Source organism: Vanacampus margaritifer, chromosome 5, assembly GCF_051991255.1.
Source record: "Vanacampus margaritifer isolate UIUO_Vmar chromosome 5, RoL_Vmar_1.0, whole genome shotgun sequence".
Taxonomy (NCBI): Eukaryota; Metazoa; Chordata; class Actinopteri; order Syngnathiformes; family Syngnathidae; genus Vanacampus; species Vanacampus margaritifer.
This window is the reverse complement of record NC_135436.1, coordinates 13719999-13741005: the sequence shown is the minus strand read 5'-3', so window position 1 is coordinate 13741005 and position 21007 is coordinate 13719999. Positions and strand designations below refer to the sequence as shown.

Here is a 21007-nt window from a genome sequence, read left to right as displayed (position 1 = left end):
ATTACTTGAGATTGCGTGCATTTTGCATGTTACAATTCTGAATACATTTTCACCCCCCATTTTTCCCCATTTAAAATGCCACAGTATTCCACTGCAACTGCTTCCCACAAGAGGATGACCCAGTTAGTCCACAGTGACACTTTGTACTTTGGGTTGAAAGAGAGGGGCAGCTGCCCAGGACTCCTTGAATTGGCTGAGGAGGCTAACTGGCATCAATAGTCAATTAGCTCCTCACATTGAAACCGACTGACGAATCCAAGTGAAGAGAGAGAGAAAAACACAGTCAGAGGTGAGGTTTTTTTGGTGAAGAAGAGAGAGGATTTACTCCGGTTAACTAGTTTATCTACTTTCTTTTAAGACTCCAGCAAGCCTATATTTTTACCTTACACATTTGAAAAAGTAACTCAAGAATTACAGAAATGATACACAAATGACTTTCTAAGTGCCGTCACAACATTTTTTTTCTTCCAAACCACAGTTGTAAAACCAACGGTACTTTAAGGCATGTTAACTTGGCCCTGGCAGGCCTGATTGAGCATAAAAAAAGCAGGGCATTGATATGCTGATGGTAGGCTAGCTGTACTGGAAGGAAGCATCTTCTGCTAGTGCCTACTTAACGAAACTACTCAGTAGTCATATGAAGACCACAGAATATTTTTTTTAGAATTTCAAAAGGATGTTACGGGTTTTTTTTGGCATGAAAAACAAAAGGGTGTTTAGTCAAGTGATAAGTCTTTTACACTGTTTGATGATATTATTGACCAATTCTCCATCCATTTCTAGCACATCCTGGAAAGACACAGCGATCATGAACTCATCTGACATTATGAGCATTAGGATATCATATTGCATACATTTATACAATTCAGAGACTAGTTAAATACTGTATGCAGGCCCGGAGTGAGTAATCTAGACATTCTGGCAACTTCCCGCTTTAAAATCAGCAAATATAGTGCATTCACGACACTTGAATCCAACTATCACCTTCTCGTACAAATACCCTAATAACACATGGGCACGCTATGATAAAAAATATGGCACTGATTGCACAATGTTTGTTACTAAAGGTGTCACCAAGCCGCAATAATTTAATACATGACTACAAACAACAATACTGTATCGACATTATACCACGTCTGCACAAAATAACACATCAGAGGCATAAAAGAGAAGTGTTACTTGTCATGACAACAAAGCATGATGGGAAAGCCTCCTCCGATTACTGCTGCGGTGTGGCGATCATATTCATAAAGTTAGCATGAGTCCGCTAAGTAGTGCACTGGAAGCGGTGTGAATAGGTTTCAAAATAAGAGCACAAAAAGGAGATGGAGTGTTAGCTGCTTGCTGCCTTTACAGCATTTGCCAAAACTGCCTTGTTTAGTGTAAAATGTCTAATCCCACGTTGCGTACACTTGCCAATCGGTCTTGTTTTGTCCATTTCAGTGTTTCCCAAAGATTTGAAATCTACTTGGGTGGGTGAACTCCGGTGGTATTGATGGGAGGTGGGTCGGAGAGGAGGTGGGTCTCAGTCCTGTTACTACGTCTCCTCTAACCTCACGATCCACAGGTGAGTGACGGCGAACTAACGTTGCAAGCGGTCAATATCTTGTCGCGACACGTTTTTTTCTTCTTTTTAAATATATTTTTTTATAAATTTTCTTGAAAACTTCTTGGGTGGTGGCCAATTTATTTGGGTGGCCCGTTTAAGTATTAACATGGTGTGGGAAACACTGCATTTCAAATATTCTTTTTCTGATAATTGTTTAAATAAACACTAAACATGATGTTGTATGCACATTGAATTTAGATTTGTGATCAAATACGATATATTTTAGACGGATATACTAATATGGATTAAATTATAATATCTTAATTAAAACATTGTGAACTAATGTGGGCCGGTATGAGCCTTGAAACTCCAGTCTAAAAATGAGTGCCACTCCTGACTTTGAGTGTGGACAATTGTCCTCTAGAATCTAGATAAGAACAAAGATAAATAAATGCAGTTAATATGTTCAAAAGTCTCTATTTTCCCCTCAGACTCAGTCAGTGTATTGTGCAATTGCAACTACCATGGGAAATTGATACTCTCCAGTACTAATAATAATTGTGGAAAAATAACAGCTCACTTGAATACTTTAGTTGATATTCAATCTAAAAAAACACTAGAAGTTTAGTGAGAGTGGCAAATTAAATGAAAATGAAAATTTGGCAATCCTAGATTAGAACCATGTGATTAACAAAAACCCAACTCACCCGCAACCCTAATGAGGATAAGAGGTATAAAAAATGAATCGATATACAGTAGATAAATGATTATGAATGTGCAGGCTGCATTCTTGAGTGATTCAGACTAATATATTGTGTAAATGCAGGAATGAAACTATAGTGCTAATGCTAGAGAATGAGAGGCAGTCAAGATAGACTGAGCACATTTATCGAATTATCATAAAGAACATTCACAGAACATACAGTGACACTGAAACTGGAGGAGGACACACACGCTCACTCCCTCGCTGTCAAACAGCGTGGTGCGTTCATGAACTCTAAAACAGGAGTACTCCAAGTACCGTAACAGAACATGGCACATTTGCCACACCCCTCAACAGCATTCATTAACTGTACTGCTTATCCTCACGAGAGTCACTGGTGTGCTGCAGCCTACCCAGTTGTCTTCGGGCGAGAGGCAGGGTACACCCTAAACTGGTCGCCAGCCAATCGCAGGACACAAATGGATGAACAACCGTTCACATGGAGAAAACCCACACAGGCAAGGAGAGACCATGCAAAAATTCACACAGAGCATGGATTCAAACCCAGGACCTCTGAACTGTGAGGCGGTGTGCTAACCACTGGACCTTGCTTACACGACTCAGTTTATTACAAAATACTACTACAGTTTCTGCTAAGTACTACAGCCTTCTCACACATTCCATAAACATTGTTATCCGATGTATTCCTTACATGTGAATATTTTAGGTTTGTCTACATGCACCTTGTGATTGGTTGGCGCTCAGCCCAGGGTGTACCGTGCTTCTCACCCAAAGTCGGCTTGGTATAAAAAAATATATATTTTGATGCCAGCGTCGTATTGAGCAGAATTATTTTGCCTATGGAAGTGTCATAATGGCAGTCTGCAAACTTTCCCGCCATTTTTTTATACTGGAATGATCTCCAAACGACTCAATCAGCATATCATTTTCTATATTGCTTATCCTCATTATGGTCACAGGTGTGCTGGAGTTTATCCCAGCTGAATTAACCACAATCAGTGAATTGACCATTCCCAATCCTGACTGTATCATCAGTTAGCCTACATTTTTTTGAGTGTGGGTACCTCACAAGAGTGGCAATTCCAATAGTCAAATAAAGTATTTTTTATACACATTGATGGTCAAGAAAAAAAATATTTAAATGAGATATTGTTTCAATATTTAAGTTAGAACCATTTTGCACCTCTTTCATGTCATCCCATTCATGCATAAGCGCCAAGGTGAACATGAGCTGATTACATCTTCAATGAACTACACCAATTCTCATTCTTGCCAAATCAGCTGTTTTAGATCTTGAAACAACCAAATGGTAGTCAAAATGTTTGCAAGTGCTTTGTCATGCTTCCTGTCTTGGCACACCCAGCACTGCCCATTTCCTGCACAGCTTCTGCTGAAAAATATACGGCTCCACTTCCCAAGATAAAAAAGCGTGTTAAATGCCCCCAGAAAGTGGCAGGAACACAAAAGTGAAACATTTTATTCATTCTATCCCTCTCACATTGCTTGCAAATACTTCAGGTGGGTACCAAACTTTTAATTGAACAAATATATCATAAAAAAAAGGGGTGAATAAGTTTGCAAAACAGCACAAAGATTTGTTTCATAAAACAACATGAGCAATTCGGTATCTCCTTTATACTACAATCAAATAAGATCAAAACTAAATTTGGCAGGCTGAGTTAAAATTACGGCCATTCTTTTTGAAATATAACACACCCATCTTCCTGTTAAAACATGCATGGCCATTACGAACACTAAAATCTCGCAGAACATGCTTCTCAAACACACACGCCATCATCAAACGTTTACAACAGCAACTAAAAAAAGTTTACAAAAAAATAAGTTAAAATAAATACAAAAATCAATGTGGAACTAAGGTGCATTTCCAAATGCAACACCACTCCATTTAAAAGTCATTCCTCTGAACAAGAGTCCCCTGTGCTGCTTGTGTAAGGACCATTTTACTTGTTGCATCAGACACAAACATCCGTTCCCCTCGAACGTCACTCCACACCTCTTGAAAGGCTGGCACTGAGGAGAGGAAGGTAGTGGAAAACAGTCCGCTTCACCAAACTGAATTTAGCTTACAAAAAGTCTGAGGTCATTATTAACAGGAGGAAAGTCTGTATACATCATCCAACACAGAAATAATATCACCACTTTGAGAACATGCTATGTTGATTTAGATCTAATCACAAGGTAAATTGTAGCCTGGCTCACACATGAAGTCTGAAGGGAGGTATCTACTGTAAATCATGTAACTTGTTTAAAAGTGTTTTGGTTATGCAGGGGCACGGTGGATTACAAATGTCTCTTAAAGAGCCTATTCAAAAGGCTTCATGAAAACATTAGTAAGTCAAATGTGGGTAACAGAAGTTAAAAACAGAAGCAGAAGCTAGTTAAAGATAGATAAACGTGCAGAAGGCCGGAATCCAGCATAATTAAACTCTTAAACCGACACCCCCGTGGCATGTTTATGAGCCCCTCCTAACGGGATGTCATTCCTCAGCCTCGCGTGAAGCCTCAGCTCTTAAAGCTCTACTTCTGGGAGGACTGCTGATGTCATGTGGACACATCATAAAAATGAACATCTGTGCAGCTCAATGAAGCTGCTCAGGCCACTTTGTCAATGCACCCACCATTCATCACGTGTGGCCATCCATTACAGACTCCCAGTGTGGGTGTGTTTTCCCGCAGGAAATGATTGGAATTATGTTGTGACCAACTACCACACAACAAGTGTGAAAGATATGATGTTACGTCGATAAAACCTGGAATGAATTAGCTCGTCTGTGAAAATACGATTTCGGAATACTAATGTGTAGATTCACCAGCTGAGTTTGTTAGGAAGAAAACTCCCAACAGCCCATGGTACAGCATGGTAGGGAGCAAGGAAAGCCTAGTGGACGGCCGGACTAATAAAATACTGGGAAAAAGCCTGTCGTGATGATGGTGCTGCATTGGACCCTGGTGACGTGGCAGAGACGGCTGAGAAAGTTCAACTCCAGGTGGATTACTACAAAGGGGAATACTTGTACTTTGGATATAAATCTTTTGTAACACCAGTTCCGGAACCTTTCTGACACCTCGTACTTGGCGTTGCCGCAGATGATGTGTTCCATGTTCTATTGTTTCTCATTCTCTAAACCAGGGATCACAAATGTCTTTGAAACTAAGAGCAACTTCTTGGGTGCTGATTAACACCACTGAAATACTAAATTTTCTTAAATTACCTTTATCCATATGTTATTAAATTACTGTATATTCATCCATGTGAAGACATTGACCAAGTTAATGATTTTTCACAAAAATTATGAACAACGATTTAATAAGTAGGTTAGGAAACAGATTAATATGAATATTAACTAATTGAACAGGGGTTTTCCTGCCTCAACATGAGGTAGAGGTGGTATCATCCTGACTATGACGGGTGACTACCGATACCAGGTATTGATATCGGTGCCAATACCGGTCTTATTTTAAGGTATCAGTACTCATGGCGGTCACCTATACTATCATCGGCCGCCCTCCTGCAGCCATTTTACGATCAGGGACTAGAAATGAGAAATTCTATGAATACAAAGTTGCCATTAATTTTTGCCATTTTTTAACTACACACATTAAAAATTCATCCACTAGTACATATTAAATTGTAAATACAGTTCAGCGTTGTTGTAAAATACTATTATGTTTATACTTTGTTTTTATTTAGGGTGACCACATTCCCATTCCCCACCCCCCCAAAAAAAGGCTACTTGCCCCGGCCTTGAAATTGTGGTAACAGTTGCAGTTACACAGTGTACTTCACCTCCTATTAGTCATGCAATGCCAACCGGACATTTTCATGAATTTATAAAGACCCCGGACGCCCGAACAGGAAGTAAGAAAATGGTCATTCCTCCCAAAAGAGAACGTTTGTTCACCCTATTTTTATGACTTTGCCGATGGCTCGAGCGCTGGAAATAGGTGTGTGCAACTGTTGCTACATGATCTGTTTCTTCTTTGGTACATTAAAGTTTAAAAAAATAAAAATGAAAGCCGTTTTTTCTTTGATTGTTGCTTCAGGTCTTATCGGTGAACTGCTGCTGATATAGCGCCTCATAATTGCGCAACACTGCAACTGCAGTTAAAATGTGTTGCTGCTGAGCTCAATCAACACAGCTGTGTTGAGCGATATCAGTGGCTCGGGCAAGAGGTGGCAAATAAATGAGGTAGCCGCCTCTGAATTTTGTACATAGGAAAAACCCTGTCTCATTGTTGGTGAGCTATTTTAGAATAGGCCCACCGGTTACTCAGGTGGTCCTTGGGGGCTACCTGGTTCCCCAGGGCATCATATTGATGACCCCTGCGCCAAACTCACAACTAATATCAGCATTATAATGGGAGTTGTGAACCCAGCTTGTAGCATCAACTATTTGTTGGGCTTGTTTTCATTCCACACCGTCTCTAGACAAGCTCAACAACCTAAACAAAGATAATCACAAGGAACAACCTTGAGAATTACAGTATACTGACTACACTTTTTCCCAATAACTCCAATTGCTATCACAAGAGACGTCAGTTCATATTGTCACTAAAGATTTAGTCTACTAAAAATTTTATATATATATATATATATATATATATATATATATATATATATATATATATATATATATATATATAAAGTTGGTTATCAAATTAAGCATCATGGTACTAAAATTTTAACTCATATCATCTGCTCAGCCACATTAGCAGTACCGCTTGTTGACAAGGATAAAGAAGGTGTGTTCTAGGTGTACGTTTCACCTCCCCACTCCTACAAGTGCATATCCCAGACATGCTTCCAATGAAAGCCTGGTCTTGTTTCTTACATGCACCTGCTTCCAGTGCATTCAGGACACGGCCCGCTTGTCTCCATCCCATCATTTGCTGCCACGGGTGATGCAAGTCAGTCTCTTTTTGTGAGCCCTACTGCACCACATCTTCAAATTACAATGCATTCTTTTGTACGCAATAACATGCTTTATTTTTCTTAAGCTTACAGTGAAATACTATTTTGAACTGCTGTAGGCAACTCAAAGAATTTGATTGCTTAATAAAGCCGCTATTTCTGCAGTTAAACATCTTGAATCTATCTGGGTGGGTGGGTTATCATAGTAGAATATTTAAACCAACACATACAGCATAATAGTTTGAAATTAGTCTTGAAACAAGTTATAACTTGCCGGCACTTACAAAGTTGATTTTCCTAATCACATACTCAAAAAATATATGTGTATATAGATTTTTTTATTTTTTTATTAGCATTTGCTGTACTACTGTTAGTTCATTACTTTGTAGTTGAGCTGGACACTTTAAGCAAATACATTTTACTCTTGTTCCCCAAAAACAGTTCAAGAAGCAAAAGAAGATCATGTTAATATATGTTAAAAACACAGGATGCTCTGTGCTGTTGTTTGGCTCATGATGGTAGTAATTTTAATGATTTTTGCATTGAACTGAAGCAACTTTCTATGAAAAGCACCCCCATGCCTTACCCCCCACAATCAAAATACACAACTTCTCATTGGCACATTTAGCCACACGTAGACAACAGGTCCATACTTGCAGTGAGAATACCTTCTACGACTTCTTACACACCACCAGGACCTAAAACAACGCCGTTAATGTCATGAAAATACATGTATGCTACCTTTGAGCACTTACAATTTTACTGAGATCCATGGTCCTTTCCCTCCCCTACAGCGGTGGGTCGAAGATCCGCTGGCTTGATCCAAACGCGAGGAGCGGGGAGGCAACAAATGTGTTCGGTAGAAGAAGGGGGAGGTGGAGGAGCGCGACGCTAGCTCAACATGTGTCCCGTTTTGGTATTAAAATGCCTCCCTGTCCCCACTTCCTTCCTTCCTTCCTTTGGCGTTCCTGCTCGCTCTCTCTCTCCGCGAGCTCCATACAACATGCGACCGCGGAGAAACTGAAGTGTCCGCGACTCGAGGACCGCCGCTAAAACAAGCACATTTCACATCCCGCCCGCCAACACGTCTCTACACAGCTTGGAGCGAGACTCTCGTGCTAGCTTTATTTTGCAAATAGTCCGCTTCTATTTGAGACAATAGCAGCACGGGATACTGCATAGTAGGATGGCTCAAACCCCGGAGGTTCTCAAACTGTGTTCCGGGGCCCACCAGGGGTCCTGCAAAGAATTGGGAGGGAGGGGGGGGGGGGGGGGTGATTCCTTCCAAAACAAGCTTCCGGAGAAAGAATGATCCGCTTTCTCCTGCTTACCTGTAGACTGTAAACTGTCCCAGAAAGATGTTCAACATCTCTTAAACCTCACAAAAATGTTACCTCAAAAGCTGTTGTTGAGTAGAAATATGATTTCTGTACACATGCAGAAGTGTTTTATAAGACATTTCTGTCTGTCTGTTGGATAGTTGTTTGTGTAGAAGAACAAGCTTTGAGAACAAAAACTCAATTCATAGCATCAATCTAGAGCAACTCTTGGTAACTGATGCCCCCATCTGGATTCTCTGAGATCCTCAACTTGGAAAACGTGCAATGGTATTTTTTTCCCAGGGAAAATAAGTGCATAATCTCTGTTTGTTGGGCACTAATTGGTTTAACAAAAATTCTACTTAAAGCAAATTTTCAAACTCCATTTTAACCTGGTCAACTCACAAAAATTCGGAATTTCCACATTGTTTTAAATAACGATGAGACTTTGAATACATTTTCAGGTTTGCTCACTAGCAAGCTTGCACATTCATGCAGCCGCGCACCATGCCAGTTCATCACAGTCACACTCATTGAGGACGTTACTTTGTTTTTGATACATTTTTACTACCCATCAGATGATCCATAGTATGTGATGCACAGTATCTCTAAGCCACACAAATGAACACACTGGTTCAAGACAATGCAGCTTCTTTTCCACTGTCTCTTTTCACTTCCTGGTACGACGAGGGGCCTTCACCAAGGGCATTTACACTGACCATTTTTGGCATATAAAGTACATAATCTATTGAGGTCAGGTCAGTTCAGCCATTAGACAAAATTAACTTATGTTTTCCTTTGGCTTTTTTTTTTATATGACGCAAAAAGGACAAGCCTTGACAAGGGGTACACATTTGTTTGCTTTACAACTTGACAGTTAACAGTTAAACGATTCCCGGTAGATTTGTTCCACGGATCTGCAACACAATTAGTAACCCCATCCTCATTTGCTTAGTCGATAAATGTTAAAATATTATTTAAAACATGCCTTTATAGACAATAAATGTTTCATTACAGCTAGTTAGTTACACAGCCAAAAAAACAGGATTTAATATGGGAAAAAAATGCTCAGACGTCAGCCATTTTAGAAATAGACTGCATCTCCCTGGTGCCACTGTAATACGCGGTGGATATTTAAAATATATATATATTTTTTTTAAACCCGCACACAAACACCCCTGTTAAATTGCCAGGTTTTTGTGACATGCATTAAATACGACTATAATTTACAACGCCTTTCTATTATCATTAATGTGATCTACCCTGTGAAAAAAACTAAACAACTGAGATGATGTGGTTGTACAAGTGGTTATAACTGGTGACGTGGCTGTGTCCAGAATTAATTCGACTCATGTTAAATGGGAGTTAGCACACAAGCTGCCACTATTTAAACACCTCTGATTAAGACCCGAAAAGATCATGTTAGTAGGCTTTTCCTGACACTTTTTTTTTTTTTTGCTTTCTTGTCTCCCTGAAGGTTTTGTACTAATACTGACTGGTACTTCAAACTGTTCATTATTCCCTCCATCTCACATAAAAACAGCCCCAAATCCACCAAAACACTGTAGGTATGATGTTCTTTTGGCGATAAGCAATGTTGTTTGTGCCAGACATGATTTTTAGAATAAGGGCCTACAAGTTCAACCTTGGGTTCATCGGATTGCAAAACGTTTTGCCACATTGGCCTGGGATATTTCAAGTATGATTTTGCTAAATACAGCCAGACTTGCATATTTTCTTTTTGAGATTGGAGCCCATTTTGCCACCAAACCCCATAGCCTAGCCATATTAAAAAGGCAGGAGATTGTTTTCACGTGTCCAAAAAAGCAGTAATTCTTGCAGCTACTTCAATGTTGCTGTCTGCCTTTTGGCAGTCTTCATAACCATTCACCTACCCCTCACCCCCACCCCGACCCCCCATCCTTTCATCAGTTTTGGAGGGACATCCAGTTTTTGTTAGGGTCTCAACATTGTGCTATACTTTCTCCACTTAATAATGACACTATTCACTTCATTACATATTTTGTTTAATGTCTTGGAAATTAGTTTCTACCCTTCTCCTGACCTTTGAACAATAAGAAGCCATTGATGCTGTGGGGGGCTCTTCTGCAGGCCATAAGTGCGATGAGACTGTAAAAACATCCGAAAAAGCATAGGAGAACATCTGAACTTTACTTGGGGGTTAATCAGAGGCACACTTTAACCTTCCTGTTGTGTTGGTTTCTTAACAATGTTCATGGGTCAATGTGACCCGTTCTAATGTTTAATAAAAAAAAAATATCACATAACGCAATACAATATTTTTAATATTTAAAAAAAAAAAAAAAAACGCAAAGGCCAGCATACAAAGTTGAACCAAAGTAGTTTTTTTTCTAGATTTGAATGTGAATTTTTATTCCTTAATATAACCACATCCCTAGTTATAGGAAAGCACACTTGTGCACCCATATTTTCCCAGATATTTGTATTTACCCTCTTGAAAAGTTTAATTATTTTTCAACTGTATTGTACAAGTTATAATTCTCATGGTGGAACAGTTTTGAAATTATTTATTTTAGTCTAACTGTGGTCTACCTGGCATTTGAGCAGGGGTGTGTAGACTTTTTAAATACACTGTATATTACTACACAGCGAGATCATTTCCCTCAACTATTGCTCCCTATCAGCACTGAAGCAAAGTCCAACAATAGTGACAACAAACACTAAATAGTAATATGTTTATAGCATTACAGTCAAAAGGTATCAGGGCATAATAATCCACAGAAGAAAAAATAAGACAAGCTGTCCAAGAATATTATTGTTGATGACTGATTTTTTATTTTTATTTTTTTTAAAGATGGCATGATCCACGAGGAAGAAATAAAGAACAAAATAAAAAGTGTCTTTGATCAAATAAAATAAAAATACTTACATGTTTTTAGCCAAGCTGACAAACTAAAATAGCATGTGTCATGCCTGCCTACAATAAACCCAGTGGACTGTGATTAAAGTCCTCTGACAAAGACGTACTTGGCAATAAGTAAACTATTAAAGTTAAATTCACTGTATCTGCAAGTAGGTAATAGAAGAGTATTATGATGTGGTTGAATACTGACGCGTTTGGATATCAGGATTGTAATAATAATAATAATTTTAAAAAAAACTTCTAAAAGCCAAATAACAACTAATCCAATAAACAATATCAGACAGAGCATCACAGTTTCCTTTTTTTTTTTTTTAAATACATAGAATGAATGAATTCATAATTGTCTGTACCAGTGGCTTCCAAACTTTACCTTGAAAGAGCCTCTTTCAGAAAATGTTAACGGATTTTTGTTAAATACTTCACCTCACCATGCTAAAATCAATCCATTAAGGTAAAAAGCTGCTAAATAATTATATATTATTTTTTGGTATAAATAGATTTTTTTTTTTTTTTTTTTTAAAAGGCTGATTAAAATAAATAAATTATTTAAAAAAAAAATGTAAAGGCTGCCAGTAAATAATAAGCAAAAAGCTAAGGATTTTTCACGATTTTGAGGCGGCCAGCAGCCCACTGCAATAGATGCGGCTGCACTGAAAAACCACACAATCCTACCTCCAAATTCTGAGCCAAAACAAGAGAATTCTATGCTCGGCAGACCCTGGTGTATGATTTTACCAAATGATCTGTGATTGGATGAAAACAAGGATGTGAGAGTTAAGATCAGACCTTTTTTTTCTCTTATTCTGCCTTTGCCAGAAATTAAGTAAGTACATTGCAGGCAAATGACACAGGCCGGGTCAAATGTTTAATATTTGTATATGTTACATGCTGTTGAAAATAGATGGTGGGCTGCAGGCCATAGCTTGGACACCACTGGTCTATACAAACTGGATTCAACTTTGACTGGATAGAACATCAGAGATGTAATGTAACCTTTGACCACTGTGCATGCAGGGAAAACACTTGGGAGCGACTTTCTAGTTTTCTGCTTCACAGTAGTCCTGAGCAGAAGATGACAAGTACAAACTTCAATGAAGCAAGGCAAAGTCATTGGTACTGTCAACCAGGGACTCATCAGTGCACTTTGTTGCACAAACTGGCCTGCCACTGCCCAACGCTTTTATTCTGTGTCCAGTCAGTGCAATGAGGCCACCATCACAGCCTGCAGTTTCTGCTGTCTCAGTACATTCAGGGCTTGTTCTTTCACGCTCGCTTTCTGCGTGTATATGGGTAATCCATGTGTTACCTTACTGGATTTTGATTTACCAAACGTAAACATATGAAGAAGTACAGTCCAGACATGAACTAATATGTGGAAATGTTCTTACTCAGCCCATCAATGTAGATGTATTTATTTCTTAATATCTTGCGGTAAACTTGTGAAGATGAGTGTTTTATTTCACTTACATGTTCATATTTTGTCTTGTGTTAAATTGAAGATTCAATACTGTAAGTAGGTGAACAGCTCAGAACTGCCCATTTCATGGTTATTTAGTCAATTCGTTAGCAAATTCCCCGTTTCAGTTACTATTATCGTTACAATTTTTATATTGATGTAGTGTCATATGTTTGCATTGTTGTGAATGAGGTCCAATGAGAGCTGGGGACAGCCAAGAAATTTGGAGACCTAAAATTGCTCCCATGCCCTCACAGCAATAACATAGCATAACTGTGCTAAAGAAGGAACGGTATGTAGATATCACAACCAGCCTAAACACACATGCTTATTTACAACAGCAAGTGAGTAACTGTTTGAATAATGAGACTGAGGAGGCTGGTAGTCTAATTTTAAGGCCTTGATTTGGCAACACACAATGTGATGTCAGTTAGCGGTTCACACTGCATACCCCAGCAGCGGAACTCATGCCCCAGAAGCCTTTCACAAGCTTTAATTATGGTTCATGTATCCAAAGATTACTACCTTCACTAGTTCTCAAATAAAAATAAAAAAACAGCCCGTGGAGCAATGTAGGAGTGACTAGATATCTTCAGCATAAACAACAAACATAAAGCAGTAACAACACATGCTTCTACTTACACACTCACAGGCACAATAGTGAATCCACAAAGAACATAAAAACATGTCTGAAACAAACCTATTTGCGGTTAACATCCAAATACTAAACTAAAGGGAAGAGTCAGCTGCCATAATGAGGCCAAACAGGTTGTTAAAATCAAGCACTATGCGCCATCTTGCCACCCTCATCCATTCTTATATCCCATGTGGACACAGAACACAGTGACAGAGAGGATTTAAAGCACTCCCTGGTAGTTTACCCCGCTTAATCTAAGTGACAGGAAAGTGGCTCCAAAATTGCAAAATGACATACAAAGCTGTATACACAAACCTGTAGCCCGGCCGGTGTGCGCGTTTGTAATATTGTATTTAAGTTAAATAAGAAAACTTTTTGCTGCATACCTAAAGCAAGTTTGAGCATTTTTATTTTGAGAAGGTTAAATCAAGTTAGTTAAGATAGTTAATGTAAGTCAAACTGTTTTATCCTTCTTTGCCAGAAAAGCTAAACAATAACCAATTAATCTAGCCTATGTGACAAAGCATGCAAGTCGAAAAGGAAATGATTAACGACGAGTCCAACTGACAGCCAGTCATGACAATGCCAATCCCAGTGTGGGCTTGCACAAACAATGCAGAACAGTTTTGTATTTAAATTGATGGACACAAGAAGCTATTGTTCACCATTCTCTCTCAAATCATGTCAACTACAGTCCAAATGCCTATGACTGCGTATCAAACAATAGTTGTGATTTAGACTTGTTACAGTATATTTGTTTATGTTTCTTCCATGTGGAGAATGTGTAATGCTTCCTCTGATTGTACTTGATGACAGGCAACGCAGAGATCTAAACCACACAGAGATTAATTTGGTTTACAACAAAAGAGGTGAAATCGACTACACAACAGATTTAGGCGGCTTTAGAACAAAACAGATCAGATGGATTATCTCTCGTTGATCCCCTGCCACGAAAAAAAGAGGATTCATTGATTTCTGCCATCACTTGACTCGGCTCCAGTCAAAAATCAGCCAGGAGGCAAAAAAGTAAACAATCACGATCATAATCACGATCATTTTGATCAATATATTTCTCATGTTAGGGTAAACATCTGCATTTTTAAAGCACTATTTTCCAACAAAGAATATGTACAGTTTTCACGCAATGAAGGGATTATCATTTTAGGATAAATGATTCAAGCTACAATTTACCCAGGAAATTCAAATTTACAAAGGGTTAACTGAATAAAGATGCTATTATCTTATTTAGCAGCACTCGCCCTGAATCTGAAACAAGTGCAGACAATGGATGCTGATCCCTTTTCGAAGCACAGGCTCCTCACCATAATGCTCCTCATCTCCAATTTGTGCTGTACTTTCTTCTCTCACTGTGACTCAGCAGGGTGCACTTAACGGTACTTGTTATTTAGGCAGCTTAAAGTTGAAGTCAACCCAAAATATTCTTTAAATAATATGTTCAATGCAGCCCGACTACTCTAAAGACGGTATTCTGATTAATCTTGTGTGTGTCCAGCCATTTTTAATCCATCTCAGGAGTGGCCATTTTGCCACTTGCTGTCGACTGAAAATGACATCACAGTTGCTCAGGGCTCAAGTAACGACCAATCACGGCTCACCTGTTTTCTAAAGCTGAGCCATGATTGGTCATTATATGTGACTAGTGTCGTATTTGTCGCACAGTCATTTTCTGGGTTCAAATCACTCCTCTAACATTGCTGCTTGCATGTGTCTCTGTTAGGTTGATTAAAGACTCAAAACCGCCCACTGTTGTGAATGTTCGTCTATACAGCATGTGCCCTGTGATTGGTGAGTGGTCAGTGCATCCTGTCTCTCACCCAAAATTGCGAGGATGGACTACACCTTCACCAATGACCCTAAAGAATGGTAGAAAATGAATGGATGGATATACTTCCAAGGAATATGACGTAGGAGCCTGACAGTGACCTAGTGACCACGCGTGGCTTGGAACAATCCTTCTAATCCTGGCTGCTGCTGTCTTGCCTGAGAGAAGTGTGTGAGGTGCAAGGGGGTTGTCAACTGCATGACACAGACTATTCGCAGGCGGGTCAGATCGATGCTGTTCACATTCAAACGCAATGTCTAATAGTGTCTATAAACGGGACAGCAGCAGCAGTTTGGCTGCCTTGATTCATTTGACCTACTTAACCCCCACCCCCCTTGTGCCTGGTCAGCGGGAGAGGGTAAGAGTAAGACTACCAGGCAGGAAACAGAAGGATCCATAACACAACAGCAGCATGCATGCTCAATGGGAGCATGAGTGATCAAGTCATATCTTTGTTGTTGCTATGCATCTTCATCCCAACAGCACATGTTCATTCATTGCCCTTATGACAATGCAGGTCTGGCTTGGCATGGATCCTTGTGTAGTGAGGGTAGAAAGTCATACACAACGCTCATGCACGGTTTGTATCCAGCTGGTAGGCTAAACAGTACAATTATCTGAATTCGAAAGGCCACTGACCTACATTTCAACAGCTCTTTTGTTGTGGGTACTCATTGGTATCTGCTGATCACAAACAGTGACTGACAATGAACACAGCACCGACATGCTTGGTGCAGAAAATCTGCATAATGTGTCACTGTCACACATCTAAAACATGGGGTTATTTTTATATATATTCTCTATCATTTCGGACACGTTTGTTTTGCCTTCATTACCATCGTACATCCCCACTTTACAATACGACTAATCTAGCTGTCATGAAAATGTGTTGTCTGTTGTGTTACACACCTGTCCTCTCTCAAAGTTTTCTTTCTCCAGCTCCAGACTGTTGGCGCCTCCAGTGCGTCGAATCACTTTAGGGATGGCGTTGGGTACTTGCTGCATGGAGTTTTTCACTCGATCCATCGTCTCAGGCTGATAAAACACGCCAAGAAAAAGGCGATCGTTGAGAAACTCGAGTGTAAAAACAAGAAAACTACATTAACTATGGCGGGGAGCAGTCCATTGCTGTACTGGACTCGTCGTTCCGTTCAACGGACCATTGGCCTCTGTAAAAAACACCCCAGTCAATGACAGCAGCAGTTGAAGTGCATCTTCACAAGATTGAAAGCTTCTTCTACCTTCTATTATTTCAAAATAAAAACAACACACATTAGTTCCCTTAAGTAAACACTCCCCGCCCATTGTTTTACAGTTAGCACAAAAGTAGTAAATACAATATGATACATGATCATAGCCAAAGAAAACTAAAATGTCAATTTTCGTCAGAGGGGGTCTATAATTTGAATGATGCTATTTTTAAACGATTTTATTTTGTGAGGCCAAACCGACATAACGGAAATAGTGTGTGTATCCTTCTTCTTGTGACTTAACAAATTCCCACATGCGCATTGCTGCCTGCAGCCAAACACATGTGTACGACCTCTGACCGTTTCAAGAAAAGAAACAACAATGTAAATGTACTAATAAGAATACGATGGAAAATACAACACTTTATAAATAAACACCAAAGGCAGCTTATGTATTTATTGACCAGGGTCGCTCTTGGAATTTTTCCCTCTAGCAACGGGCAAAAACTCCTCCCAGTCCCAGCGTTGGCAGCCACCAGCTGGAGGACCAACCATTCCCGCCCACAGGCTCCTCTCATTGGTCGGTATTTTATGGTATCATCAAGCCGATTGCTTGAAGAGGGGGGAAACATAGTGGGAGAGGCAAAAAGTTAGGTTTAAAAACAACAAAACACCGTAAATATATTTAGAACTACAAATTAACTTTCTTCTTTTTTATTTAATTTTATTTTTTTACGTTTATAAAAAAAAATATTTTGCCTTTGAAATAGGCCATCTTATTACTTCTCAAAATATCTTCATGACTTAAAACTGCTCATTGTAATATTTATGACTGGGTGTGTGCAGTTTAATTTTTCATCAACAGGTGACAACAATTACCCAAAAATATCTTTAGAATTTCCTTTTTATTTGATCATTTATGAGACATCTTCGCATTAAATAGATTAACAACTTAGCTGCTCACAAAGTGTACTCCTGCAAGCCTCTGGCCAATAGTTTTCAGACTGGATTCGGGTTTGAATTTCCCACCCTCTGTTTGCAGATGACTGATGTGACGTCATGTGCTTATTGTGTACGTGAGAGGAGAGTGTGCAGTTTTATTTTTCGGTCACAAATGGCAGTAGCTATTAAAAATTTAATAGCTATAAATGCTTTGTCTACCAGAAAAAGTCACTAGATTTGTCGCTAGTCGCTTTTGACACAAAAAGTCGCCAAGAGACTTTGGAAAGTCGCTCGATTTAGTGAGTAAGTCGCCAAGTTGCCAACACTGTCCAAATGGATCCTGTTGTTGTTTTTAATCAGAAGTATTTGTATTTATGTGTCTGTGAAATGTATTGTTGTTGAAGAAACATTGCTGCGATTTCCAGGAGGTGCCTCATGCCAGCTTCCCTTTTTGAGCCCCCATGATCACATGACCCGAGGACTCCACGTTCGTACCCTTCCAGAGTTGTGTGTTCTCTAAGTTAAGAGAGAGCAAATAGATCAAAGTTCAAATGCACTCATTAGCCAAATAGGGGGAAGGAAGCGTCCGCAGATCAATGGAGGCCTCGAATCAGCAACGGGGAGAGACCAGAGCTTTTGTCCAACTGATCTTGCCAAAGTCTGGAGCATAGACAGGACCCAAATGCAAAGTATGCTGGCATCACAGTCCAAGACACCTGGTTGGAAAGTGAAGCTTCCTTTTGCTTTTCACTAAAGGTTCCAAAAAGTGTTCAATAAAACGAAGGCCTCCTGAGAAATGATTTTTGACCCGCGGCGAGCAAAACACGCCAATGACACTTTGGGCATTTTTAATTGGAAGTAAATGATGTTGAGTGAAAGGTTGAAAAAAAGATGGGCGTGCACAACATTATCATGTGTGCTTTGTATGTGTGCACTATTCTAGTTCACGTTGTAAAGCATATTGCCCACTTGGCATCCATGCAAGCCTGTTCAGCCTGGAAGGGGGATTCCCACATTTGCAGTCCCTTCTCAAGGTTTCTTATTTTTCCCCTGATGGGCTTTTTGGAGTTTTTCCTTACCCTCTTGGGGTTAAGATCAGGGGATGTTGTTAATATTTGTCAATTGTGGGTGTGTGAAACCCTTTGAGACTCTTTTACGATTAAGGACTATAGAAATAAATTTAACGTGATTTGACTTTGGGTTGTTTTTCTCCCCTCAATTATTCTCGGGGTGAATCGTTAAGATGGGGTGTGCACACTTTTTTTTGATCGGGATCATCATTCCTTCTCCTTTCTGTCATTTTCTCATCGCCAATCAATTGCATGCTGATTGATTGATTAGCTCACCCTGAAAGACTTTTGAAGTCGGTTAAGTCAAATGGACTTTGTGACTCATAGAAGATCCATTCAGTCATCGAATGGTTCTAAAACTCAAGTGTCATCATTTCCTCCTGACGTGTTGAAGCTTTGATGAGTTGGCTTGAGCTGCCATTATTTACTTGATGTTATTTTGACTTATTTGCTGGGAGAGGCTCCAGCACTCCCGCGACCCTTGTTCGGACAATGGATGGATGCTTTAATGTTACCATGCATGCGGTCGCAGCCTTCTCCTTCTCCTCAGCCCAGTAGATCACACGAACGGCATCATCAATTCTTATTGACTTGCCTCGTGTCCAGGGGACGGGAGGAACTGGAGGTAGAGTTCGAACACAACAGCCGCATCATCATCACTTGGATCATCTGCTGCTTTTTTGACTGAGCTTGGCAGCCACAGGCGAGTCCAGTTAGCATGAGAACATCACTCCCCGCGACGCTGCTCGTCATCTTGGACCTGTGTATGACCTGTGCAGGTGAGCAAATATTCACTTGGGATGGAAGTGGCCTTTTTTGTTTTTTTTTGGCTTGACTTTGCGTTCGCCAAAAGTAAAGTGGAGTTGAATTGTCAGAGTGTAAATCTATCGTCGAGGTTTGAAGTGTCATTTATTGTATTTTAGTGCAATTACGATAGTTTTCCGGTGGCAACTAAATGACTGCCATTGAGCACTACAAAGTGCGTTGCGTGCCGTGAACACATCCTGGCCTATTTGTTGTGAGTGAGTGTGGATATGGGCTTGCAAGGATGTGCATGCCTTTGATTTTTGGGAGTTAACAAGTAGGGTAACACATGCAGCTGTTCCAATTTACAAAAAAAATCACATTCTTAGGAAGAATGTTCTCGACTACGTTCTGAGCAAGACCGTACCTGGCGGTTTCACAAGACCGTACTCTATGTTCTTCATATTGAGTATTTGTCCGCTTTTTGCCGGTATGTCTTGGGAAGCAAGTGTCACTTGACGTGGTTGAATCGTGTGCACAGGCTGGCGGCTCGTCCCTGGGATTCCTTGTGGCCGAAGGGAAAAGCCGCTGGCTGGCGAGCTCTTGTCTGCCACGGCTTTTTGGCACCACCGGCTCTGGGTCAAAGACTGTTTCAGGCCCAGGTAGGATACTCGCAAGAATGGCAGAGACTGCGTTGCAATGTCCAAATCATCAACAGTGGAGAATAGCTGGAACAAGTTCCCATGCAAACGTGATAAGAGGTTCATCTGCGAGCTTGCCTTGGGTGAGTCCACACCTTGTTGCTACGATGCTGAGATTCAGGGATGCGTCTAGGATTAGTCACAGTCGCCCGCCAGCATGCGAGCAAGTGATGGTGAAAGACGTCACAGCAAAGTCGGGCTCGGTTTGTTTTCTTTGACGCTTTGGATATTGAGAAGAGTTTCGTGACTGGCGCAGTAAAACCAGGTCCTATCCCATCCAAAAGCGTCCATTGGCCACTTCATGGCCAAATGTCGAAGTGCATGAACAACAAAAACATTTGCATGTCTTCTAAAGTGCTCTCTCATAAATGTTTCCTTTCAGATCAGGGCCCATGTCCTGCTTGTAGCTGTAAACCTGCTCCTTGTCCTGAACCTGCTCCTTGCACCTGTAATCCTGCTCCTTGTAACTGCCCCACTTGTCCTGAGCCCAATCCCTCCTCCCACCTGCTGACTCCGACCAATCGGGAGCCAGAGATGTGCTCAACAACCACCAGTCAGAGATTGTGCTCCTCCCACGACGTCACCTGCTTGTGCCTGCTGGTCATGTTTGCCACCTCGGTGAGTCAACGGTTTTGCGCTGTGAACCCTGGAAAGCATTTTTACTCTCCCGCTTTTTGAACACCTTCAAATTTCAAGCACATCATCCGTCCACCACTTGGGATGTTCCCCACAACCAACCGTACATTTTGAGCTATGAGAACGTCAGCGTTCCTGCGACAAAAACTGCAAAGTGATCAGCTACGTCCAAAAGAGGACCTGATTAAGGACATGTGTGGAAATGTTTGTGCGCTTGTCATCTTCCTCTGTTGCGTACCTCGGTGGATTTCGAGTGGCGCTCAAACGGCGGTCTTAGCGTCAACCGGAGCCTTCCTCATCAGAGGACAAGCTAATTTCAATGTTGTGGATGGGTAATGGGCGGCGCCCCTTGCCCCCA

General features: G+C 40.4%; 1 protein-coding gene across 3 annotated transcripts in view; it reads right to left on the bottom strand.

Annotated features, from left to right (window-relative positions):
* hip1 (huntingtin interacting protein 1) overlaps positions 1 to 16564 on the bottom strand; it is a 45472-nt gene extending 28908 nt beyond the window's left edge. For 2 of the 3 annotated variants that reach the window (XM_077566111.1, XM_077566112.1), the window contains exon 1: positions 16276 to 16564. In XM_077566111.1, coding sequence (XP_077422237.1) covers positions 16276 to 16392 — 117 coding nt within the window. In that variant the 5' untranslated portion in view covers positions 16393 to 16564. Of the gene's footprint in view, positions 1 to 7961; positions 8400 to 16275 lie in introns of those variants that run through there. The other variant, XM_077566113.1, reaches the window with a different exon arrangement.
* Positions 16565 to 21007: the final 4443 nt, after the last annotated feature.